Source organism: Rhinolophus sinicus, linkage group LG17 (genome assembly GCF_036562045.2).
Source record: "Rhinolophus sinicus isolate RSC01 linkage group LG17, ASM3656204v1, whole genome shotgun sequence".
Taxonomy (NCBI): Eukaryota; Metazoa; Chordata; class Mammalia; order Chiroptera; family Rhinolophidae; genus Rhinolophus; species Rhinolophus sinicus.
In genome coordinates, this window is record NC_133766.1 from 2,265,530 (window position 1) to 2,292,371 (window position 26,842).

The 26,842-nt window shown below is 51.3% G+C and overlaps 1 protein-coding gene across 2 annotated transcripts in view; it reads left to right on the forward strand.

The window, feature by feature from the left end:
- The window catches only part of UCK2 (uridine-cytidine kinase 2), a 46,610-nt gene that overhangs the window by 12,618 nt on the left and 7,150 nt on the right, over nt 1-26,842 (forward strand). Inside the window, exons 1-4 of one of the 2 annotated variants that reach the window (XM_019747348.2) lie at nt 16,983-17,208; nt 21,599-21,758; nt 22,645-22,741; nt 23,467-23,609. In XM_019747348.2, coding sequence (XP_019602907.2) covers nt 17,110-17,208; nt 21,599-21,758; nt 22,645-22,741; nt 23,467-23,609 — 499 coding nt within the window. In that variant the 5' untranslated portion in view covers nt 16,983-17,109. Of the gene's footprint in view, nt 1-16,982; nt 17,209-21,598; nt 21,759-22,644; nt 22,742-23,466; nt 23,610-26,842 lie in introns of those variants that run through there. The other variant, XM_074322307.1, reaches the window with a different exon arrangement.

The window sequence follows — 26,842 nt, forward strand, 5'->3', positions numbered from 1 at the left end:
GAGCCCTGAGAGGTGAGTGGCTATTGTCATCCTGTTTCCGGTTGAGGAGATTGTCCCACAGACAAGTGCAGTCACTGTTTCCAGTGCCAGGAGCACCACGTGGTGGGGCTGGACTGAAACCCAGGCACTGGCTGCGGAGTCCAGAACCTTCTCTGTTCCCCTGGGTCTCTGAGGCCGTCACAGGCCAGGTGGGCCCCCTTCCCGCAGCACCCAGCGCGCAGCACTCTGCACCCTTGTGTGGAACGAGTATGAAACCACCCAGGCAGACGCACGAATATAATCCCACCTCAGCCGCCATCCACCCGACCCTTTGGTGGTTGTCCTTGTAAAGCTTTTTCTTTTCAATTACAAACATACACGTAAGCACGGATATAGTCCTTTGTACATAAATGTTACCCTTCTGGGGAAACATAATTTTTTCCTCCATGACTGCTTGGGGACCATGTCCCTTAAGATGTGACATTACTTTAGCTGTGTAACCATGAACAGGATCTGAGGTGGTTTTACGTGAGCGAAATCAATGTCAGTCTCCTTGAGATTTAGGAGCGATTTCAGCCTCATCAGCAGTGTGCGGGGGGGTGGGTGCTCGTGCAGCCCACGGCTGCCACCACCTGTCTTCTGTTATTTACTGGAAGATACCACCTGTGCAAAGAAAGTTAATGTCACCAAATCCTAACGAAACACTTTATTTGGAGTTTTGAGCCTCCTGGTTTTTGACTGTGATTTTTTCCCCCTAGTTCCTGTAATTTTGCTGATGAGAAAAAAGACTGCTTGAAAAAATTTTGTTTGCACTAACATTTTAGAGTAACATTTGGGAGGCAGTTAAGTCTTGTCTCTCCTCCTCCTGGCCTCCAGTGGGAGCAGAGGATTTCCCTGTAGGGCAGGGGCAGCCATCTGAAGGGCCATCACTTCCTTGAAACTGAGCGTCGAGTTTCGACATGTGCACGTTTTGCTGGGAAAGCCTTCCATCCCAGAAGTGAGCGTGAGGTCAGCAGAGAACCCTGTTTGATACAGGGATTGACACACTCTCAGGCTGCAAGGGTCCCGGGAGCTCACGTGATTTAGAGAACAGAACTATGTTTTTCTTGTCCCAGAAAGTGGCGAGTGTGACTGAAGGTCCCCAGAGGGCGATTGGATCTGTCCTCATTGCATCCCAGGAATGCTCGCTGATTGGGTGGATGTGTGGGCTCGGCCTGTCTACAGTGGGCACCTGTCCAGATGACATGAACACGTTGGTGTGACAGCAGCATCGTGCCTGCTTTTGAGCCTTCTACCACGTAGACTGAGGTGTAACGGGCTGTTCTTATTTCCAAATGCTGCTGCTTGTGTGCGTGATTACAAATTTTAACCTGTGTGTTATCACTTTGGTAAAAGTTAAAATAATATATCAAAAGACAAACAGTACTGCCTCAGCCCTGCCTAGTGCACTGGTCGTGGGTAAAGTTAACTTGCGAACCTCAGTTTTCTCATCTGTAAGATGGGTACCAACATCACTCCCACCTCAAAGAGCATAAGGAATGTATCACATGGAATGATACAGAGAAGGCAACTGAAATGTCACCTGGTAGATGGCGAACAGCTGGTCAGGGTGAGGTCTGATGGAGATGGAGAGGATGGCAGTGAGGCCGACAGCCAGAAACCAGCCGTCCTTCCTCCACCCCATCCCGCTTCCCAGAGACAGCCACGTTCCTCTCTTGGGTTATTTCTCTCTATTTATCTCCGTGTTTTAAAAAAAGCACGTTTACACTGCTGTTTCCTGATTTCCCCCTTCCAATACTAGGCATTCTTTTTTTTCTTCTTCTTTTTTCAACTTTTATTTGTTTAAGTGTGTTTTTCCAGGACCCATCAGCTCCAAGTCAAGTAGCTGTTTCAATCTAGGCTCTAACCAACTGAGCTAACGGCCGCCACGAGGCATTCTTTATGGACCACCTATTGTAGGTGATTAGGTTCTAACGGAAGCTTCCCCCTTCCCCACATTTGTCTCCTAACATAATTGTGTTTCAGTTAGAGAGCAACATTCAGTGTTTTATATTATGGTCGTATAAACTCGTTCACAGCTGAGGCTGTGCACAGGGGGTGATGCACCAGCGTGCTGGCTGTTACTGAACATTTTACCTGCTGTTCTACATTTGAAAAAAAACGAGGGGCATATTGTTGATTTGACTTTCGTTACGGGCGAAGTTAAAGGTTGCTGCCTGGATTTCTTTTGTGACTTGCCCAGCTTTCCCCTCAGGTGTCCAGTGTTACTTATTCATTTGTGTAACCATTCTGGAATCTTACAAAGAATCGGGAGAAGTTAAACTTCTAGAAGACACATGGGGCTTTCGCTAGATTGGGCGTTTGGAGTAGAAAGGGGTGCTCTGCAGGCATCTGGCAGCTTTTGTACTAGCCACCTTCAGAAAACAGGGTGGTTCACAGGAAGGCACAGAGGTGGGACTGGCTGGTGGACATGGAACCAAATGAGCCCTGTCTGAGAAATGGCAAAGTAACGCGATCATGAGAAGTGACTAAGAAGGGCAGTAGGCAGAGCAGAACCTGAACCTCCCTCAGAAGGACCAGGCAGGTTCTCAGACTTGGAATGTCAGTGTTGATTTACTGTTAACCGGCCCAGAGTGGGGGGTACGGGGGGGCAGCGGCTAAGGAGAAAAGAGGGGGGTTGTGGTTTTGTGGCCTCAAGTGGTTGGCAGCAAACCAGATGGAGGACATCAGGCGATGCCTGCGCCCTCAGAATCCCACCTGCAGGAAAGCGTTGTCTCTGTGGAGTACGTGGCAGGACTGTGGTTTCTGGATCCGGGAGAGGGTGAGGGGTGGGCACCAAAGCAGAATTTGTCTCTGGAGTGGCAGTTGATGAGGTCGCCCCGAAGTGCTCCTGGGCTGGGACATTGCAGCCTCTGAGATTGGAGGGAAGGGAACAGGGCAGGGGGTGTGGTGGGGGTGGGAAGTTGGAGGGGTGCCTTTTCTTCCCAAGGAAGCCTGTGCTTGGGAACCAATTTGAGTTTTACACAAAACGATACGATCCAACGTTGACAGAGAAAAACGAGGTGGATTCCTGCCTAAAAAGCAGTTTCTTTTTCCATCTCTGGCTCTAAGCTTTTTCTGTTGGGCATGAGTGACCAATTTTGTACGGCGATTGCAGTGAGGGAATCTGAATATCTGTATTAGCTGGAAAAGCTAATTTCAGACGGCAAAACATGTCTCTTGGAATGGGTAGTAGAGGGTTTTCTTGTTTAGGGTAGTTGTACTTCCCTTTCTGTTCGTGGTGTGCTGCCCGACTCCAGAGGTTGTCATCCAGGCTTCACCAGGGTTTGCTGAACAGCCAGTAGCAAGTGCTAAGCTTCTGTGACATGTCCTCTGCTAGATGAAGTAGGTGCAAGGAGTACACCCATCACTCAGAGACTGAGTTCACAGGAAAGGGACTCTACTGGGGTGACCCAGAAATGGCATGGAGTTACGGAAAGGGCTGAGATCACTGCATGTCCCAGAACAGTCTCTTTCCTTAGGTACAAATTGAGGGCAACTGGATTAAACAAGCGTGAAGTTCCCGTGGCATCCTGTCAGCCTTATCATGAAAGGATGCTTGCTGTTCAAGGGCCTGTGGTAGAGTCTGGCTGAATTTGGACATTCTGAAAATCCTGTAGAGTGGTGAGAGCCAGTCAGCTGTTGCTTGGGTTCAAACGTGTCTCGGATAGCAGAGAGAGGTCTTCCTCCTAAGGGCTGTGGCCCCAAGCTGTCCCCCTCCAGTGCCCCAGCTGTGGTTTCTTTCCTTCCAAGTCGCCCCTTTGGTTTGAGTTGCACATGAAATCAGGGTCCCTGTCCTGTTTCTGAGCTCCGAGGGGCCATTGTGCAGCGGAATTTTGCAAAACAAAAAAAAAACAACAACACCCCTGTGGATCACAGAGAACAGACTGTGAAACTGGAATGCTGTCAGGCGCTCATGCTGGTGCCGGGAAGACCAACCCTCCCAGCGATGTCTGTCTCCTGGGTCTCTCAGAGATGGGGGGAAATGGGAAACTCTGGGTGCGCCAGGGAGCAGCTCAGTGCACAGCAGGTCATCACGGCGATTTTCATGCCTATCTATGTTTGCAAAGTACAAGGAGAAAGGGAGTCTCTCCTGTGTTTCCAGCCCTTAACTTGTCAGCCATGTTTATGAGGTTGTTTTTTTTGTCTTAATGAAAAATAAACAGAACATACCAAAATACCAAATATTGATATTTTTAAAAGTAGGCCAAGTGTTATGTCTGCCTGCTAAATCTAGTGGGTTCTCTCTCCCCGCCCCCCTCTGCAGCCAGGTGTTTGCAAAAGGGCCTTTCTCCAGAAAGCAATTTCAGTCATCACAGGTAAGTTTTTAAGCTCAGTGTCTTCCTTCGTGAATGACATCCCTCAGCCAGCCATGCCTTTTGCAGACAGCCCTTTGTGCCCACTCCCTGTTCTGTTTGTTGCTTGTTTCCTGTGAAAATAGTGGAAGACATTGCTGTGGGGCCCTTAGTGTTACCAGGCTTAGGTAGCGGTGCTGTCCTGCACTTCATTCCCATTTCCACACCCTAACTGTGTCTACACCCCTTGAGAATTTCACAACCTGGGACAAACACGTGATCCATCTTCTTGGGAGCCCTAGACTTTCACAGCCATGGGGCTCTGGACACATACTCACGTGTTTGGAACACCTGTGAATGGGAGTAGGTGTATTTAGTTACTTGGACGTAAAGATCTCATCTTTCAGAGTGTCTTCTTGAGCCGTTTCAGCTTCTTGGGTGCTGACTTTCGCCAACCCTGCTAGTCGGAGTGGGACAGTCAGCCTTCTGTGTTATCCGGGAAATGTGGAAGTTAAGGTCCCTGCATTTTGGGCTCCGGCTGTGAGGGAGAATGCCCAATGTAGGCAACAGTCAAGCAGTGGGTTCTGGGGTGGCTTTCGCAGGCCTGCGTCCCCCGGGGCCCCCACACACAGAAAGAAGACTTGGTCTCTAAAGCCACTGCTGCCCCAGGGAGGGTGGGGGGCCAAGCAGTGTCTGGTGCTGGGACGTTAGTGAACTTCAGGTGGCTCCCACGCATCCCGTGGGAAAGCAAACTTTGGTTTCTGTGGTTTCCCTCTAGGATCTGGTCCCTGATAATGCGGAGGATGGACAGGTGGTGAAGCCCCCCCAGGGCAGCTGTGCAGCTGCCTCCCAGAGGCCTTTCGGTGAATCGTATCCCCGCCCTGGGCCCAACCCCATCTCTTAGACTTAGCCTGCCCGTGGCTAACCCGGCCTCCCGTTTTTTAAAAAAGTCTCTTGAATCTCTTTGAATGTAAAAGAAATCTGCCTTTCCCTGTGTTTACGTCAGCAGCATCTCCTCACCCTCTCCACTGTGTCTTTTCTCGTCCGTAAATCGTACCTGCCGTCCTGTGATCCAGTCCCCAGTGTGTCCTCTAGACGCTGTTTTTCCTGCACTTGCCCCCCACTTCCCAAGCCCTGCTTTAGAGGAACATAGTGGAGAAGATTTTTACCTGCATTTGACAAGTTAAAGAACTTCCCTTTGGAAGGTGCGCAGGGACACGGAAAAGGGAAGGGACAGGTCTCTGAAGGGGCCAATGACGACTGCCCATCCTCGTCCTGGACAGTCTGTGGTGCTGAGTGGCGGCCCGCTGAGGTTTTTTTCTCCTCTCTGTTTTGAACTGTCACACCTTAGAGGGATGCGCGCTTGTAAAAAATAAACGAAAGGGCCTCCATTATGTCTGGATAGATTGTAACTGGTGGGGCACAGCCAGCCCCCTTCAAGGCTTTGTCCCTCGTGCTCAGCAGGCCTCGTGAGGGGAAGGTTAGTGGCAATGCGTCTGGCTTTCTGACTTCTTTCCGTGAGGGCCTAGGCGTCGAGCTTTCTGAGCCACTATTAATTTTGCAGCAAAGACGCCCCTAAGTAAGGCACTTACATATAGCAGTGGACCCTAGGGCCTGGCCTCTCGTTTCAGGATGCTCGCAGCTTCACACATTTCAGCAGACGCAGAGTGCACCGCGGTGGGAAATCAGACTGTTTTCACGTGTCTATCCAGTCACTTCCCAGTTACTGTGTTTTCCATCGCGAGCTCCTCTGTCCTGTGTGACTGGGACCCACAGAATTTCTGTCAGCAGAATTGCATGTCCCGGGGTTTCTGTTGATGTCTGGACACGTGCAGGCTGCTAGAATATGAGCTGTGGGAAGCTGCGTGGGTGATGTGTCTGAGGCTGGCGTGTAGGAGCAGGGCCACCTGTGCTGGGGAACGTGGAGGTTTCTGGACAGCAGGGGAGCAGGGATGGGGCAGGGAGTGGGGCAGCATCACAGCCAGCCTGGGCAGGGCGCTGGGCACTCAGCTCATCCTGGCCGGCCTGGAACACTGGGCAGAGGCACACAGTAGGGCAGTGGAGCTAACGGGAGTGCCCTCTGCTCAGCCGCTGGCTATGGCCCCGTGCACGGTGGCCAACCTTGCCATTTTTAATCATCTCTGTAAAGTGGAAGGTGTGTGGGGCACCCCAGGATTGAAAGAATAAAATGTGAACATACTGTAGGTATGAAAGTGCTTTTAAACCATCAGGAGCTATCCATGGTGAAGTAACAGGTGTCTCCCCGTGTAGGGGGATTATGTATTCGCTGTTATAAACAATGTATTACATAGTATAAAACATGTATAACCATCCCCACTTACAACAGGTGATAAAACAGGCTCAAAGATCAGTCTTCCCCAAGCTCACACCGCTGGTAAAAGGCACAGCCGGTACTGGAACTTCTCTTTGAAACCTGCTTTCCACTAAGCTGACCAGGCCCATCACAGTAGCTGGCTACCACGTGTGGTACTTAGGGACCGTCTGATACATTAATTTATCCAGCAAACACTAAGTGTCTGTTGCAACCCGACACAACTTGGCGTGTTAGGAGTTAGGTGAGTTTTGTTTGTTGTCTTTTAAATGTTTCCCCTAAGTAACTTGTAATGATCAGCCCTGAGTTTAAAAAAAAATCTTTTTAACACTCGATCCTTGGTTCTTAGTCTAATTTCTTAGTTGCCACTTAGTGGTAACTGTTACATTTATGCTGCCCCTGGGCAGAGGGGTGTCTCAGCAAAAGAGACTTGGAATGACTTCCGTAAGTGACAAGGAGTTGTGACGTGTAATTGTGTCAGCTTGCTTGTGTTTTTAATCGGTCAGTTGGCGATTTAACTGTTTACCTGCCCAACTCTTCAGCTTTGGGCCGACTTCGTGGGAGCTGGAAAGCCTTAATAGATACATTAATTAGAGAGCACATCCACAGTCCAATGTCACTCCTTTGGCAGCTGCAGCTGTCAGCTGGGCCGCGAATTTAGAGCCTGAGAATTTGAGGAGCTGCGGGAAATGCAGCCTCACAGGCGCTAAGATTGTCTTTTTAACGTTTGGGAACATGTTGACACAGATGAGACCTGGGAGGCCGTCGGACACGTGCCACGGCTTCCTTCTCTGTAGGAGAATGTGCCCAGGGGCGTGGGAAAGCATCTGGACCCAGAGAGACTCTCACACCTGCTTTCTCAGGTGACCCTGGGGTCAGCCACGGCTGTGGGAGGTGCCTGGTACGGTCGCATCTCCTGCTTTTAAGCCACGATAAAACGAAGGTTCACAAATGAGTGGCTTCCCCAGGCGCACGCAGCTAGCAGGTAGCACCGAGCACTTGCGCCCTGTTCTCTCTGAAGCCTCCTTTCTGCTGAACTCCTGAGCTCCATCAAAGCCGTAGGCACGCCGTAGGCACGCCGTGGTACTACGTGCCACCGAGTCATTAATTTATCCAGCAAACATTGAGTGCCTGTTGTATTCCTACTGCTGGGCACACAGAGATGAGTCAGGCAACAGAAGACAGCTGGGTGATGTAAGTGATGACTGTGTGAGTAAGTGGCATGACACCCAGGGGGGCCGTCATTGCTGGGGGGTGGGGTGGGGAAGGCAGGCGACGACTGAGTCAGAGTAGAAGGCTGAGCAGGTGTTAGCCAGATTGGAAGGGGGTGGGGACACGCAGGGCGGCTTTCCAGACGGAACTGGAGGGCTGGGGACAGCAGTGTGTGCTCCCAGCCAGTACGTGGCAGGAGCAGCAGGTGAGGCCAGCCTCACAGCCCTGTGTGCCAAGCGAAGCGTTTGGATGGTGTCCCATTGCCACAGTGCCCCCCATGTCCTCCACCTGCTGCTCTGGCTGTCACCTGACTCATTCTGCTTGCCCTCCTCTGTTGTCCTCTCTCCTTTCCCCCCTCCCAGCGTGTGCCTGAGGCGGGCAGTGCTGGCCTCACACATTGAATGGTTAATGCCCTCAGCAGGCCTGCTTTGTCCTCTGGGCGGGACTTCCCGAGGGCTGAGCCTGCGGGAGGGACGAGAGAGAGGTACAGAGGGGTCTGGGGGATCTTGGCCTGGAGAATTAGCACTCTGAGACACTGAGGGAGTGGACGTGGTAGGAGGTGAAACTGGAGAACGGTTTTTCCTCCATGCCGGTACAGAAACCCTGGAGTCAGGGTCAGTCAGGTGTGTGCAGGAGGGGGACATGTGAGGGAGTCACCACGGGTATCAGAGCGTCCCAGGCACTGTGCACGGTGCACGTCAGGATGAAAAGGCGCCCGTTACTTCTGTCCTGCGCCGTGAGTTCCTGGTCCTGTTTCAGGGGAGGAGTGGAGGCTCAGAGAGGTAAAGTAACCCACCCGAGGTGGCTCAGCCAATGAGACGGAACCAGGACTGACGGGTGATCTGTCCGCCTCTGCCTGCACGTATTGGTGGGTCTGCATGTCGTGCAGCGTGGCTGTGGTTCCGTCTGCCCCTTGGCAGCCTTGCCTACGTGAGCTCGGTTTTGCTGTCAGATGAATAAGCAAGCAGCCAGCTGCTCTGATAGGCCTGGGAACTTGTTCCCCAAGAGAGCAGCCAGGCCCAGGCAGGTCACGCCAGGCCTTGCAGCAGAGGTGTCCGGACGTGTTCCAGAATGTGCTGAGCCAGTAGCATCTGCTTCAGAGGCCGTTCTGTAGGTTACAGGGGGTCAGCGCCCACTCCCTGCCCGGTGCTCACCCGTCGGCCCAGGAGAGGCCCAGCTGCAGGAGGGAGAGTGCCCGAGGACGTGGCACCTGTACCCTAGGAATGTCCCCTTCCCTTCCGTTCCTGGTCTCCCAGAAGACAACCACAGAGACCAGGCCAGGTGCCCCTCTTGCTGATAAATTGCCAGTGAGGCAAGCGACGCTGGGGGGGCAGCCAGGCACTCGGCTTGCTCAAAGCAGCGACAGTTACTGTGAGAGTGGGGGCTGTTTTCATCCTCACCGTCCGGAGGCCTCCAGGGATTGTTGTGTTAGCAAAGTGAATGTTGCAAGGGCAGGGAAGACCCTGAATCAGATTCTCTAGGTGGGCCTCTGCCGACTAAATCCCCTGCTGCTAACAACATGTTTAATCACCATGTGTTTTGAAGAATGAAAAAGACAAGTCAGTTCACGGAGTTGTGACACTTAGGACACAGGGACTGGAGGACTGTAATGAAATCTCTAAAAAGGCCACATTCCCCACGTGCACTTTGCACTTCCCGGGACAGGTGTCCCCTGCCACCAGCCCCACCAGCCGCTGCCCCTGGGCTTTCTGTCCCGGGAACCCCTCCAGTGCAGAGCCGGCACCTTCCTCTGTGTTGGAGGCTTCCGGCCTCCATCCCTGGCTGCTGCCTGAATTGGTCACCCAGCTTGTTACACGCATCGTCTCTGAACCTGCCCTTGTGTTTCACAGGTAAACAGTGTCCTGACAACGGATCTGCAGGATGGAGCTGGAGAGTGCCTCCCGCCCTCCTCGCCTCCCTGCCTCCCATTTCTCCACGGCAGCCCCTCCCTTGCACCCCAGGCTCCTGGTGGGGGGGGCGCACACACTGTCCTTTGGGTGTGGGGGGGTCAGGGCCGCAGCCTTCGCTCGCAGCATCACCACAGGAGGACAGAGCCCTCCTGGGACTGGTCAGCACCCTGCCCATTCCCAACTCCACGCACACCTGTTCCCACTGCAGGGCGGGCTCGATAGTGTCACTGTCTGTCCCGCTGTCTGGTTTCAGGCTGTGCTGACTGCCTGCCCTTCCGGGTCAGCACTTAGCTCTTCTTTTCCCACCTTTGTCCCCCCCCTTGCTCTGGTTCTCTTAGGCTGCACACTGCCTCCCCGGAGCTGCCTGATTCTCTGTGGACCTCTTTCCACTATTGAAAAAAGGGCCGGCAACTAAGGCCGAGGGCTCAGCTCGCCTTCCTGCAGTTAATGGGTGATGTTTATACGGTCAGTTCTTAATCTTACCTAACACTGTGTCTCCCCGAAAATAAGACCTAACTGGAAAAGAAGCCCTCGCATGATTTTTCAGGATGACATCCCCTGAACATAAGCCCTAATGCGTCTTTTGGAGCAAAAATTAATATAAGACCCGCTTTTATTTTCGGGGAAACACGGTATCGACTCCCTTTTACTCCCGTGTCTGTTCGTCTCCTTGGGAACAAGAGAGCAGGGTTTGCCTTAAATGCCTAATACCTGTCCAGGTGTAGGGAGGCGTTTGAAACTGCTTTTTGTTGGAGAAGAAGAGCACAGCAACTTGTCAAATGTGATTTGTGTCTCACAGCAGTAAAATGAACCAGCTGTGGTCTACTGAGCGCTTACTGCATGACTGTAAAGCAGGTACCCCCCACCCGGCCATCTTACAGATGAAGAAACTGAGGCGGGAGGGCCTCACCCTTCTGCTCCGGGTACCCAGCCACATGTGGATTCAAGCACAGACCTGTGTGACCAAGCCCGGTTCCTCACTGCGCTGTGCGGCCTCCAGGCAAATGCATAACAATTTCCTGATGCCACTTATGTTCTCTTTTTCAGTCAAGTGGTTGATGACTATCAGGGGGCCCTTGGGTGACGGCAGGACTGCCAGGGAGTCCTCAATCACGTTTTATTCTCGAATGACTCCCGCTAGAAGGAGGCCTTTGCTTATTGAAAAGAAAGTCTTAAGTCCTCTCATCAGCCTCGGTAGAAATCCGTGCTAAATACTTGACTGAAAACATCCAAACGGCACCTGGTCTGTGCTCTCCTGTCTCTTGCTCTGTTTTCCCGTCCTTTCGAGTGGTTTCCTGATACCGTCCTCGGACACAAAGCCTTCGCCTGGGCTCTGAGTGTCCCTGGCTAAGGCAGCACGGCCAGGATGCTACACCCATGTGGGAAACCTCCGTGGCGCTGTCATCTGGCCACGGCCCCACTGCACAGCCCGACGCCCCAGCTAGTGGCGACCTCAGGTGCCGGCGGGCAAGGGCCCCCTGGAACCTCAATGTCAGCGCGATTCTGATCTCCTCTTTTAAGTCTCAACATGTGGGAAACTTAATTGAGAGAGAAATGATTAGAAAGGATTCCTAGCACCCCTTCGTCTCCGTGAGCAGTTGGTGGATGGAACTGTGTCCCCTGAGACCCGTGTCCGTTTTCTTTTAACTACCTGCAGAGGACAGTCAGGTGGCTGCTGGCTCTGGGCGGCCACCCTGCCCCCCCTGCCTTCAGGGCTAGTCCGCTGGGGTCCAGTTTCAGCTCCCAGGTCCTGTGTTACTGCCGAGTGGCCTTGACAAGACAGTTTAACCCTTAAATGAGAACAAAATAGACACTCAGCCACACAGACACTCACCCCTTGTGAGTTTCCTTCCCTTTCCCTTGAAATCTGGAAGAGAAGCTTCTTAGACTTGTGTGTGAAAATAAAGAGGAGGTAACCTGTAATCGGGGCTCTCCCTATGGAGGAGAAAAACCAAAAGCTTGATTTAAATTAGGGACCTTGACTGGCGCTTTGGTCACTTGGGGTGATTTTTTTTCTGGCCGGTTCTCAATTGCCCAACCAGATGTGGAATGTGGAAAGCGTCATCATGTGGGAGCCTGTGGGCTGGAGAGAAGCGAGCTGCTCCTGGGGTGTCTGTTCCGAGGGCTGCCCTCACCTGTGCCTAGTGCCCAGGTGTGCTGCAGACCTGCCGGGCAGGTTGGCCCTGAGAGCCGTGTATGCGCGTGCGGGCTCATCTCTGGGGACGCGCAGAAAACCAGTGGGGCAGGGAGGTTTGGAGTGACGTCCAGAGGGTCGTGGGCAGGCGATGTGCTGGAGAAAAAGCCACGCTGGCCATTTTCTGTGCATGGCATGAAGAAATCAGCTTCAGAAACAAGTCTTTCTGTATCCCCAACACCAGCATTTACTCACGTGTACCGGTGTTCTTTGCTCACTTAAATTTTAGACTTGCAGCAGTATTGTTCCTTCTATTTTGTAGACGGGTCGTCCGTATGTCGCCGGCACTGTGGGTTACATTAACATTAGAAGCTATGCTGGGACCCCAATCCTCACTCGTTTGTGTGGAAAATTGCGTTCCCACTTTTGCTCAGAGAGTTGTTGGCTGGTCATGGGTCTGTAAGTGGGGGGCTGCCTGTGGGGTGTTTCGTAAAGAAGGGAACCTTTTCAAGCCAGGGCCTTCCGTGGGTTAAAAAGCGAGGCGTCATTGGAACCAGATGCTAAGAAAGCATTCTCGAAGTTAGTTTTGGACTTGACCTTGGTGTGGCTGAGCCTGAATGACCTCAGACAGGGCGTTCTGAACGTGTAGACTATTAGTCGTGGGGACCTAGAGCTTGTCTAGTGTTTCCTCATTTCTGGTTTGCAGACCGGTTTGGTCTACGCTACGGAGCAAGTTCTCTGAACTGTTTACAGAAAACGTGGTGTCTACCAGTGACATGATGTATGTGTTCCATAGAATGGGGGTATTATAAAAATGTCACGACACTTATTTTTTAAAACTTCCTGCCTTGTTTTTCCTACAACCAGGTATGTGACCCCACAGAGCAGGGTCCTGGATCCACCACTTGTTTTTGCATGTCCTTTCGCTTTTGTAGTGGTCAGACTCATAGTGCTGAGGGAGAATGGGAAACCACAGGATTTTTTCCATCTCCGGCTGTTCACGCCCTGCCCTAATGGTGATGGACTGTGCCCAGTTCTCCTCTCAGCTGGCAAGCACTGTAAACAGACTGATTTTTTTTTTTAATTGGGGAATATTGGGGAACAGTGTGTTTTTCCAGGATGCCAAGTCGTTTTTCAATCTAGGTGTGGAGGGCGCAGCTCACTGGTCCGTGTGGAAATTGAACCGGCGACTTGGGTGTTATGAGCGCTGCGCTCTAACCAACTGAGCCAACCAGCCCGCCCCAGACTGATTTTTTTAAACACAACATTTTGGAAACAAATGTCATCTTATTGTTTTTATAGGTATCAGCAGCTTGTGTATGGGGTTTAGTTGGACCTCTTTCTGCCTGAGCCTTTTCATTTGGTGTATAAAAAATAATTCAATTAGTATAAAGAAGAAAACAAATGATTGATACTTTCTATGGTTATAGCTAACCATTGTTAAAACTGACATTTCTTTCTGAACTTTAATATGTGTACACCCATGGGACTTAACTTGATTTTTGGACGGAATTGAGAAAAAATAGTTTTGTGTCTTAGTTTTTTTAAACTGAACACACCCTGAGCATATCCCCGTATTAGCAAATATTCTTTGCAAACATGACGTGGTAGCTGTGTTACATTTTATGTGCAACGTGCCAAGATTTATTTAACAAATCCCACCCTCCCCCCATCGATGGTGTAGGTTCTCATCAACTTTTTTGCAGCGATGGACAGCTTCATAAGTTTTTTGTTTCTTTTTAATTAGTTCCTCAGGATAAATTTCCAGAAGTCACATGATTGGTTAAAAGGATGAACGTTTGTCATATGCTTGCCGAGGTGGTGGGCAGAATCCTTGGTGCTTGCTGTTGGCACAGCAGTCAGAGCCACCATCGAAAACACTGGACGACATTTTTGTGCTCTTGCTTTTCTTGGGGGTGGGGGGCAACTGGTGTTCTTTCTCATTCAGCCCTTTTTACATATTCCTTGTGTTTCTCATGTAAAAAAAAATAGACCTATATTATATTATCTTTTTTAACCTCTCCCACACAGAAAAGTGAGCCACTGACTGTCCGTTCCATTTCAGTAGGAAGCTCTTCACAGTTTCCAGAGAAGACAGTCAGGTGACCTGAAACAAGGACACACCCCAGGTCGTAGCCGAGAACCCCATAAGAAAGCTTGGGAGAGGGAGGGAGGTGGTTTACTGTGACAAGCATGGCCATCATCATGTGCCCTCACCCAGGGCACACGCATGTAATCACACTAACCTTCACTCAGCAGCGACAGAACTCACACCAGAGAAAAAGGTGTGAGACCCACTTCCCTGACTTGCACTTCCTAACAGTTACTTGCCGTGCAGCCGGAAACTGAGTGGTTGGCCTCTATGGGGCAGGGGGCGGAAGAAAAGGGGGAATGGGGAACAAAGATACTTTCGGGGAGCAGTCTTTTAAATCTTCCTGGAAGAGGCAGCCCTCTCTGGGGAGAGCAGAGCACATGCTGTGCTTTCAGCATGTACCAGAGGGAAGCACGTTTAAGAGCTTGGCTTAAAGCTGGTAACTAGTGAGACAAGCTCCTGATTTTTTTTTTTCTTAAGTCTTTGTTGGTGAGGTAATTGATTGCTATAATTGGGGAAAAGGTTGTATGACACGGTCTCTCCACCCCTCCTCCCCCATCATGGTTTCAGGGGCTACTTTTCGGCATTTGAACTAGAGGCATCTTTGCCTGAGAAATGTGACACAGGCTCACCTTACTTTTATGGGGGGCCCAACAATGGGGTAGGTGTACAAAGATTAATGAGATAAGACCCTTGCCCTTGACTTATGTAGTTTAGTGGTAGAGAGGAGAGCAGTGATGTAAATAATCTTTTTTTATTGGGGTAAAATATACATCACATAAAATTTACCTGTTTTTAAAGTGTACAGTTCTGTGGCGTTAAGTACCGTCACCTTGTTGTACAACCATCATCACCATCCACTTTCAGCACTGTTTTATCTTCTCCAAGTTAAACTCTGGAGTCATTAAACAATAACCGCTCCTTTCCCTCTGCCCCCAGCCCCTGGAAACCACCATTCTACTTTCTGTCTGAATGAGGGCTCTAGGGACCTCATATAAGTGGAATCGTACAGTGTTTGTCCTTTTGTGGTTGGCTTGTTTATTATTTATTTATTATTTTAGTGTGTTTTTCCTGGACCCATCAACTCCAAGTCAAGTAGTTGTTTCAATCTGGTTGTGGAGGGGGCAGCTCGCAGTGGCCCATGTGGGGATCGAACCGGCAACCTTGTTGAGAGCACTGTGCTCTAAGCAACAGGGCTAACCGACCGCCCAGGCTTATTTCATTTGACTTAGTTTCTTGAGGGGTCATCTCAAGGTCCAACCATGTTGTAACATGTCTCAGAATTTCCTTTTTAAGGGTGAATAGATATTCCTCTGAATGGATAGACCACATTTGGTTTATCCATTCATCTGTGAATAGACAAGACACTTGGATTGCTTCCACCTCTTGCTACTCTGAATAATGCTGCTATGAACATGGGCGAACAAATATCTGTTCAAGTCATTGCTTTCAATTCTTTTGGATATATACCCAGAAGTGGACTTGCTGGATCATATGATAACTTCATGTTTTGAGGAATCGCTGTACCATTTTCCACAGCGGCTGTACCATTTTCCATTCCCACCAGCAGTGCACAGGGTTCCAGTATGTGCACATTTTCACTAGTGCTTGTTATTTTCTGTGGGTGTTTTTCTTCTTAGAGTAACCATCCTAATGGGCGTAAAGAGGTATCGTGGTTTTGGTTTGCGTTTCCTAATCATGAATGATGTTGAGCATTTTGTCATGGGCTTTTTGGCCATTGATATATACTCTTGGGAGAAATGTCTGTTCAAGTGTTTTGCCCATTTTTAAAATCAGGTTTCTTTTGGTCGAGTTGTAGGAGCTCTGAGTGTGTTCTGCATATTAATCCCTTATCAGGTATGTGACTTGGCAGTGTTTCTTCCCAATTTTTCAGGTTGCTTTTTACTGTGTGGGCAGTGGCCTTGGATGCACGAATGTCTTGAATTTAATGGAGTCCATCTAATTTATTTTTTGTTGTTGTGGTTCCTGTGCTTCTGGTATCATGTCCAAGAAATCATTGCCGAATCCAGTGTCATGATGCTTTCCTCCTGTCATTTCTTCCACGTTTTATAGTTTTGGTTCTTACTTTTAGACCTTTGATCTATTTCCGTTAATAGTTGTATATTGTGTAAGGTAAGGATCCAAATTAATTTTTTTTTTTTTTTTTTTGCATGTCGATGTCCGGTTCTCCCACTATGCTGGTTGAAAGACCATTTTAATAGTATATGAAGGAAGATGCTTAGGTGCTGCTCACAGGAGTTACTGAGCTGCAGTCTCTGACAACAGGGTTCTAGTTGAATGATTTACGGGGAAGAGATTTGAGCCGCTCACTCCATCTGGACAGGCAGACCTTACAGGAAGCTTTCCTGAGGGGACGTCTGTGTGCTGTTTCCTAGAAATTAGCAGGAGCCACTTGAGGTGAGGGGGAGGGACGAGAAGGAGAGTGTCCAGGTAAGATGAGGAATGCATGGCATTTAAGGTACTTGATGTCCTGCTTTCAGTTATACATGTATTGTTTATAGAAGGCTTGTTCGGACTAAAATTCCCCGTCACTTTAGTTTGTGGTGTTTTCTGGTAGGGGGATGGGTGTTATGTTATAGCTACTTGTCATGGTAGGGAGAAATGTGGGCTCATGCTTTTCGTGGAATACCCCACGTGAGGCGTTTTATGGAAAGGTAATGTGACAGATGGCCATCATCTAGGCTGTCCGCCCAGCTTGCCGCAGATTTCTGCTTAACGTGATTCCACAAGCCCGTTTCCTCAACACGTGTGCAGCTGTGGGCCAGAGGGTTACACGTGGATCCTGTGTCTCTTTCCGGATGAATTCCAGAGGGACACAGCTGCAGGTTTTTCTGTAACTCTTTGTATGAGCACAGGAAGCGCCTTACAACCCACTCGGTTAGATCTCATTTCCGTTCAGTTATTGCCCTGTGTGCTCTCTGGTGTCTGGTCCCTGGGTTCAGGGTGCAGCCAGCTGCTGGGTTGGCGCCCTCTTGTGGTCCACCTTTGATCTGGTCGGGATGTGGGGAGCCAGGGCCGAGAGGACAAGGAAGTAGAAAGACCAGGGTCAGAACTACAGAAATGAGAGAAACCCAGACTTTGGGCTCAGGATTTAAATGATCAGGACTAACGACGAAGCCGGGACAAAGTACAGAATTCTAAGCTCTAGAGAACAGAGGTTTGTACCGTGTTTAGGTGTGAAGAGAATAAAGCAGGTAAGCGTGAAGCATGATGGCGTCCTCACCCGAGTTACAAGATACAGTTTTCCCAGTAGAATATGTGCGGGACAGGTTTGTGGAAATGAAAACGTCAGCGTCTTAGAGAGGAGAGTCATTCTTATTTAATATGTATTTTGTGTTATTGGCCCATCTGAGGCGTGGCTGTCACCCCTCACAGTTGACACAGGGTCATTCAGCATCGGTCTGAGAGATTGTGTGGCCTCAGGTATAACCTGTGTGGGAGCAGCAGGGTTGGGTGTCCAGCCAGGCTGTGTGCCCAGCCTGCTCCTAAAGGACCCATATTTTGCACTTTAGAGCTTTGTGGCAATTAGGTGGTTTTCGCCCACCTTCCTTTTTTTTCTCTGTGTGTTTTTTTAAATCTATCTTGCCCAGAAGTTTACTGGGCATTTCTGTCAAAACACAGACGCTATCATAAATGGACCTTTCGCATTACACATCCGCACCCCAATAACTGCTACTCATTTTGAAGATCCCGGAGCACATTGCAAGATCTAGAAACTTCTTAGTCACCCAGGAAACAGTAGAGTAAGCCTAGTCCTCAGGGTAGTGTTACTTTCAAGAATAGTCCAAGTCTTTAAAAATGGGTTGAGTCTGTTTAGCATGTGTGATAATCATTAACCAGGATATTTGATGAAGTTGACACTCCTACGTACCAACCAGCAATGGTTTACTATTAGAGCAACCAGAAAACACCAGAAAAATTCTGTAGGAAAAGACCAGAAAATTCTGTAGGAAAAGAGCAGAAAACACCAGAAAAATTCTGTAGGAAAAGACGATAAGGTGAAATGAGAAGCATCCTTACGGCATATAGCTTCTGGAAGAAGAAAAAAGGCATTGTGTGCCGGAGTAGACATACACAGAGGTTGAAGAAAGTACTTTCATCCTCTGCGATTAGAAAAAGAGAGAGAAATTAAACCCACCAGTTAAAAAATGACGAGGTGTCTTCGTTTCCTAAGGCTGCAGTAACAGATTACAACAAACCTGGAGGCTTAAAACCACAGGGTCTTCTTGTCTTACTGTCCGGAGCCAGAAGGCCACAAGCTGGGTGATGGGCGCAGGTCCCCTCGCAGGCTCCGAAGGAGAATCGCGTCCAGGCCTCTCCCAGCTGCCAGCAGAGTTCCTTGGCTTAGAGGCATCACTGCATCTCTACCTCTGTCCACGTGGCCTCCCCCTGTGTCTGTGTTTCCTGCTTTTCTGATTCTTACAAGGACATGTGTCCTGGGGTTTAGGGCCCGCCCTAATCCAGGATGATCTCATCTCGAGACCCTTCACCTTAGTTACATCTGCAAAGGCCTTTATTCCAAATGAGGTCACATTCTGAGGTTCTGGGGAGTAGGGCGTGGTCATATCTTTTTGTTTTTGGGTGGGGGCACAATTTAACCCACAACAGTCCGTTATTTGGGTTCCCAAATTCATGTCTGTCCCAAGTGCAAAGTACACTCGCCCCATACCAATTCATTGTTAATGAACAGTGATTTTTTTTTTGAGAAGAAAGAATTTTGAAAGACGAGGGGCTTGATTTCTGGAATTAAAAAAGAAAGACAAGTTGCAGATGGTTTTTAATCTTTTTTTCTGAAGATAAACGTTTCTTTTGGAGATAATTGTAGATTTGCATACATTTGTAAGAAATAGTGCAGAGAGACCCCCACACCATTTCCTCAGTTTCCCTGATGATAATATCTTCCAGGGCACAACAGGGCACTGCCATGGAAAGGAAGACAGCATCTCCGTTGGACGGAGCCCCACCCTCTCTCACCCCTACCTTCTGTCAGCCACGACTGTTCTCCATTTCCACACTGTCGTCCTTTCTAGAACGCGTATAAATAGAGTCGGACAGGATGTAACCCTTTTGGATTGCCTTTGTCCCCTTGGCATAATCCTCTGGAGATTCCCACGTTCATTCCCTGTCATCGCCAAATCGTGTACCTGGTGTGGACGTGCCACGAGATATGATCCTGGTGACGAATGTCTGGGTGGTTTCCCGTTTGGGGGCTTTGAGGCACAAAGCTGTGCACACACGTGTGCATGGGGGTGAATGCCCAGGAACGCAATCGCGAGGTCATGTGGTAGTTGCATGTTTAGTTTTTAAAGAAAGTGCCAGATTGTTTTCCCGAGTAGACGAACCATTTGCATTTCTACAAGCCTTTGGTGGTGTCACTATTTTTTAAATTTTTTTTAATTTTAGCTGTTCTGGTGGGGATGTAGTGAAAGGTCACCCTAATTTTAATGTATATTTTCCTCATGGCTCGTGATGCTGGGCACCTTTTCATGTCGCCTTTTGGGTGAGGTACCTCTTCATGTCCGTTGCCCGTGTTCTAATAGGATGGTTTGTTTTTTTATTGTTGAGTTTTGAACATGCTTTACATGTTACAGAGACTATTCCTTTGTTAGATACGTGCTTTGTGCTCGTTTGCCTCCAGTCTGCAGCTTCTCTTTTCACCCTCTTAAGAGGGAGTGTTTCACTCAGCAAGTTTTACTTTTGATGAAATTCAGTTTATCGACTTTCCCTTTTATGGATTATGGTTTTGGTGTCAAGTGTAAAAAATACCTGCCAAACACTAGATCCTGAAGACTTTCTCCTTGGTTTTTCCTTAGTAAGTTTTATAGTTTTGTGTTTTACATAAGCCCGTGATCCACCTTGAGTTAATTTTTAGGTCAGGTTCATTTGTTGGCCTTTGGGTGTCCAGTTGCTCCAGCTCCATTTCTGGAAAAGGCTGCCCTTCTTCCCCCTCTGAATTGCATTTGCACGTTTGTCAGATAGATCAGTTGGACATATTTGTGTGGGTCTGAAACAAACGTCCAGCCTGTGTCTACTGACAGTTGCTTCAGTTTCACAAGTTAGTCAAAGATAATCATTGCATTGGAAGGAGATTGACTTCAACGCCTGCTTTCCAACAGTACCTTAGCCCTCATGACTTTTGATGACTTTCAATGTGGAAACTCCCAGCGTCTCTTATAGAGTAACCTGGTCTATGCAGCTTTGGGAGTTCTCTGTTTGTCAATTCCAGCCGCGTTTTGGGCTTAGGAGGTGGCGATGAACGATGCAGCCACCACGATCTAGAAGGAACGGGTCGAGGAAACTGAGTCTGCTCATAGAGGATTTGAACGCTTTTCTTCAGATACTCTGAGGAACAAGTAGTAAGTTGGGTTTTCAAGGACAGTAAAGGGAAGTGGGTGCTTGGCACATGCCTTCGGTTTCCTCCCCTGCTGCTCTGTAGCTGGACACGGGTGCTGGAGGAGACCTAAAAGAGGAAAAAATTTAAAAAAAACACACAAAACACCTTTTGGTAACCAGGTTTTGGTAACTTCCGGTTTTCTACATGTGGATTAGGATGGCTAGAAAGGAAGAGTTTTAACTCCACTATGGTTTGTATAACAAACCACTGCTGTTCAGGCCACGTTAACTGTTTACCCATGTGTGGCCTTCAACTTGGAGAGATTCAGCAGAGGGTCCAGCTGGCCCGAGCGGCTCTCCTTTAGCCAATCGTTTTTTAAAATGGAGCAGTCAGCTTTCTTCATGTGTCTTTCCCCCAGAAGGAGTTCGGGTCCTGAGCCATAATTTCTGCAGTAGGCACAGTAGCCTTGCCCAGGAGGCCAGGCTGTAGCAAGTGGGTGGCTTTCGGTATGCCTCCGCCGAAGACGTCCTCGTCTTCTCCTAGGAGAAGGGGCTCTGTTTTCTAGCTCTTATCACCTCAACTTGCCTCCTGATCCTCAAGTAAAAGGGGAAGGAAATAAACCCAACAGCTTGTACGTATTGGAAGCATTTGTGTCCTGCGTCACTGCAGGCTGAGGAGCGGGGCACACGTCTGTGCACAGGCTGCCGGGCTGCCCGTGAGCGGGAACGGCCCAGGGCTGTGGACTCAGCAGAGGGTCCGACAGAAGAGAGGTGACAGCCACGGCCATGGCCTCCCTGCTACCCGGCTGGGCCATGTGCCGTGGGTGCTGATTCCGCTGATATGAAGCTGTGTGGGCCCGAGCAACGTCTCGTGGACGCCCGGTCACTTCCTGACTTGGAGCCCTTTGGCCCATCAGCAAGCGCGTCGTTAATGGCCCTTCTTTCCACTTTCTGCTGCCTTTTGTGTGTCCACACTAGGACACGAGCAGCGAAGAAAAACTTTGTGGCACCTTTTATTGTGGCTTTGGGAAAGGCTGTGTAGGAGAGAAGGTAGACGTGACTGCTCCTTCACTGTGGACACCTGAGAGTGGCAGGTGTGTTAGGAAGGGGACCCCCTCCCCGCGAGCGTCCCCCTCAGCCTCTCGTCCATTGTACCAGATGGACTCTTCCTCCCAAAGGCCTTTCTCATGCGGACGTGCACCTGCCCCGGGACGGGACCGCCCGTCACGCGCGGCTCTCCTCTCCCCACAGTCCTCTGTCTGTGCGAAGATCGTGCAGCTGCTGGGTCAGAACGAGGTGGATTATCGCCAGAAACAGGTGGTCATCCTGAGCCAGGACAGCTTCTACCGCGTGCTCACTGCAGAGCAGAAGGCCAAGGCTCTGAAGGGCCAGTTCAACTTCGATCACCCGGGTGAGTGTGCGTGCGTGTGTGTGTGCACATGTGCGCACGCGTGTGTGTGCGTGTGCGTGCGTGAGTGTGTGTGTGCGTGTGTTGGTCGATCGGGGAGCGCTTCACCTGTTTCCCATCTGTGAGACGCAGGGCTGGTTGGCACCTCACAGGGCTCTGCTGGGGCTTATACGGAGGAAGGGGTTTTGCCACACGACATGCAGTGCTTTGCTCTTTACATACTGATGGAATCTGTCCCGCCCAAGGGTGACTCTCTCCCTCCATGTGAGCCTTTCCCTTGAGATGGGCCTGACACTGGAGGGACCACACACAGCGGTTCTCCCGCCCCCGCTGCTCTGAGGCAGCCTGTGTCACACGGTCCCCTGCCATCCCGCACGTGCATGGACGTGGCCTGTGTATTCAGCTCACTGACGGGCAGAGCGAGCTGGAGGGTCCAGGGTGGCTGTCCAAATGACGGTCACCCTGATGGTCCCAGCTCATCAGCACACTGCCCCTTTGGCGGGGGGTGTTCTTAGAACTGTCAGCATCGGAGCCCGTGGGCACGGAGCTGCAGCAACCCCCCCAGGCGGGAGGAGCTTTCCAGGCCACCATGTGCACGTTCCCAGGGCAGCAGCTGAACTTGGAGGGAGGAGAGAGAAGTCGGAGGCCAGGAAAGGAATGTCAAGGGGGAGAGAAAGAGATCCACTTGTGGGAGCTCATCATACATTCTGGGACACAGAACTTGCGTTCTGCTTTGGGTAGAAATCTAGCTTTTTTGTGGGGTGGGGGATATGCTTCTCTAGGGTATGATATATGACGTGTGAAATACAGGTCTGTAGGGAATCCCTGGGCATGGTCACAGAAGTCATTGTAAAAGGAAGAAACGCTGTAACACCTTGGTTTCCTTCAGATGCCTTTGACAATGAGCTCATCTTCAAAACTCTCAAAGAAATCACCGAAGGGAGAACGGTCCAGATTCCCGTGTACGACTTTGTCTCGCATTCCCGGTAAGCGAGCTGCCGTCGCTCCCCACACTGTCCCCATGTCTCGGACTCCTGGCCTCTGTGACCCCGTCCATGCTCACAGCAGCCTGTGTGGGAGGGACAGTGGTGGCAGCGTGCTCCATGGTGTGCGGGGGTCGGGCCATCTGTCTGGACGTTGTCATTAGCTCTGAAGGGGAGGGTTCGTGAGGGGTCCCGCTTCTCTGACCAGCAAGAGGACCCCGGGCACAGACCTTGGGCCGCGTCGGGCTGTGGTGAAGCTTTCCATGCAGGTGTTTCCTTCTCTTCTGAAACTTTCTTCCGCCCCTCCCTTCCTCCGTCCCTTCATCCCTCCTTCCAGGACTGGGGGGGGGGGGGGTGATGAGGTCGTTGGGAGGGAGGAACCCGAGCTGAGGGGACGAGGAGGCCAGACCTGAGAGAGTTTCTGCCGACGCCTTCGGAGGGAAGAAGAACGCACGCCTGCCTTGGTCTGTCTCTCTTCTGCATTCAACAGCAGGTTTTTGTTCCAAGAAGGACATCTGCCTTGTTTCTCACTTATGGCGGAAACTCCCAAGAACTGGTCAAGGGGCCCTTCGCCCCAGCTGTCAGCGCCCTTTGTGGGGTCTCCAGTGGGCGTCTGCGGGCTCTGTCAGGCTGTGTTCGCCCTGCGTTGAGTCTGGGGGGGGACCCCCAAGTCCCCGCCCCTCGATCCCCCTGCATGTTCGGCCCGTCACCTGCCCTGTGCTTTGCAGGAAGGAGGAGTCGGTCACTGTGTACCCTGCAGACGTGGTGCTATTCGAAGGGATCCTGGCCTTCTACTCGCAGGAGGTGCGAGACCTATTCCACATGAAGCTGTTTGTGGACACAGATGCGGATACCCGGCTGTCCCGCAGAGGTGCGTGTGCAAAGCCTCCTGGGGCCATCGGTGGCCGGTCACAGGCCCCTGCCCTCCCTGAGTGCCAAGCCCATGCCTTCCCTGAGGTGGCCTGTGGCCGCATGGCCCAGCCCAGGGGATGTCCTGCCACCCACATGTTTGGTCGCAGTTGAGAAGGGATTAGTCACTCGCTGTCGTGGGTAATGAGAGGCTTGCGAGGTCACAGAGAGGAAGTAAGACATTTACGTTCTGGTTTTGCCGGGAAAAAGTTTGCTGAAATGCTCAGTTCCTTGTGGTGTTCCCACAGGCATCACCGCCAGCCAAGAGGGGAACTAACTGTGGGACACCTGGGGCCAGGGACATCCTGTGCCTGCAGCACTGGGGCCCCCGTCCTGCCAGGCTGCTTCTCTAGCCCTTTAGTTTCCAGAAAGCTCTCTGGAGGTTTGGGTACTCTGTCCCGCCAGCTCTGGAGCAAAGTGGCCTGTTCCCTCTGTGGCCTTACTGAGCGTGGCCGGTGCTACTGTCCACACAGCTGCTTATGGGCAGGAACTGAGCCTGGATTTCACCCTGGAGGGCATAGAGCCGAGAGCCCAGGAGGAAGGGGGTCAGGACGTGGACGTGGTGGGGTGATGACGTGGGCAAGCCGCACAGGTACACAGTACACGTGCACACACATGTATGCACACATGTGTGCATATACGGCGTGTTCCCAGAGGCAGGGGTCTGCACAGGAACCACTAGCAAGTTCTGTGGGGCAGGTTGTGGGAACTGAGGCTTCTAGCTGGTCCTGAGGGGTCTGGAGCAGGGCGGCGAGACGGCCTGAACCCTCTGCTGGAAGGTGGTGCTGACAGCGGAAGTGGAAGTGAGACTGTAGCCGAGGCTGTTTGCGGACTGTCGCTCACTCATCTGGACGTCACGCGGGGCGATCGCTGTTTGGTGGGAGAGGCAGTGGAGAGTTGGGAGAGGGCGAGAAAAGGCCCAGCCAAGGTAGTAGGGTGGGCTGACCGAGGACAGGACTGAAAGGTGACGAAGGCTTTGCGTGGAGACACAGGAAATGACAAATTTGCACTTTATCCAGTTCTGTGCTCTTGTTGCATGAACTGTAAATGGAACCAGCAGAACGTAGAGAAACAATGAGGCATGGGAGGGACAGCCCCGGGTCACATGCACTGACTGTCCTGGTTCAGCATTGAGCAGCTGGTGACACCAGGCCTGGTACCGTCACTAGTGCCAGGAGAGGAGAGTGTGGTGCAAGGCATTGTCCAGTCACGTTTGTGTGGTGCCCGCATCCTTGGAAATCAAGCGAATCTTGGCCTCGTTCAAACAGATACTCCTGGTGTGGATTAAACAGAAAATTCTCCCTCCCTTGCTTGTATTGGATCCTTCCGTGAAATGGGAAAGATGAGGAGACGGTGGCCCCCGTGGGGGTTTCTTGGGGTCAGCTCTGCAGCGCCCTCCTTCCTGGATGCCCCCTGGGCAGGCACTGCTTTGTCCTCTCAGATCTGCTGTCTTCTCGTGTCACCCACTGGAGAGTCAGTTTCCTGGTGGACTTGTGGGACTTTCCCACATGCTATCCTTGCAGGACACGGAGCGTGCCTGGCATGTGCTTTGTGGGGTGGGGGTGGGGGTGCCTGGTACAGGAGGGGTGGCCAGTCAGGAGCAGCTGTTGGGCAGAACATTCCAGAGCCTTGAGTTACCCAGCTGTGTGTCACACCCTCCCGGGCATGTGACCCTCACATTCCAAGCTGACCCTGTGGGAGGGTCTTTGAGTCATGCAGCCCTGGGGAATGGTGCCTCCCTCCTGTGGGGACAGAAGAGCTGAGATGGGGACTGGGACCGCTGACGGACAGCTGCTCGCTCTCCCGCCCAGTTCACACGGTCCTCACAATCTGTGCTTCACTCAAGCGACACGCTTCCTCAATTAAAGTGTAACGTGAATTGAGTTAACCGCTGAGGAGCTGTATGTATTCTGCGTCCTTCCAAGTTGTGTCCGTGGCTTTGGCTGAGCCGACGAGCAGCAGTGGGTTTGGAAGGGCTGAAGTGGACGCCACACAGGAAGGTGGGCGGTCCTGGCGTGTCCTGCCTCCGATAAGGCCTGTCCTGCCCACAGCTCTGCCAGGGCATAGTGGTGGTCAGGGCCCGGCTTTGAATCCCTGGAGTTTTTGCTTTGTGCCTTGTTCTGACCAGAGCCCAGGAGCAGGACCTTTCAGTGCCAGGGACTGGCTGCCCTGTGCTGCCCTGGCTTGGGGACCCCGGCCAGTTTAAGGTGATAGTGTGACAGAAGGACCCTGGGGAGAGGACGTGGGCAGTGCCTTTTGATTTTGAATGTCTCTAATGTCTGGGCAACATCCTGACCCAGTTCCTGTTTCCTTGTCTTCCTGTCTTCCCTGGGTCTCCCTCTCCCCGTTTGTGTGTGTGTGTTCATGTTGGCGTGTGTGCTTCACTTGCCACCCCCCACCTTTCCAGCTGCTCTGCGAGCTCCCTGCTCTCAGCTGGGTCTGACCTGATTACCTGAGGTCAGGGTTCCCGCCCCTCCAGTGCTCTGCTCCGACCGGGAGCCGTCCGTCTCCTGAAGCTTCCTCAGGTTCTGCTGTCACCGTAATCAAAGACATTCAGGCTCACTGAGCGCCTACTATGTGCTTTGTGCACGAGTCCTAAGTGACCGCTGTATGAGGAGGGTGCTGTGACTGTTCTACGGTGTAGGACAGTGAGGGTCACAGGGGTGTCGTCAGTGGGGTCAGGATCAAATCCGGGTCAGTTTTGCCCCCTAGTGCTCCAGATGGTGGAGCAGGAAAAGCGGCTTTTGGGGTTCCAGGGCAGACTTGGGTGACCCACCTTGGGTGACCCACTGCACCTGCTGCTTTCTCCCTGGCCGGTTCCTCCTTCAGGCTTGACAGGTGGGGATGTCAGGTCGGTCAGATCCAGGGGCCTGCAAGACTGGGCTGAGGGCAGTGTGAGAGCTACGTGAGCTTGTGTGCACGCACGTGTGCGCACGTGGGCAGGACGGAGGTTCCTGTAGGCTGACGCTGTCAGCAGTCGTGGGAAAAGCACATCTTGTGAGACAGTCCCAGCATCAGGCCTTTGCAGGCTTTGAGTGGGGCCTGCCTGGGGGGGTCGGGTGTGTTTGTTTTGTCCCGGCTCTGATAGCCTTTTGGTCTGGCTTCCTTTTTTGTTTGGACTTTATTCTGGGACATGTGAAGAATTGGCGGCCACGCTGCCGTGTGCCGGCTGCGTGCCAGAGCTCGAGCCAGAGG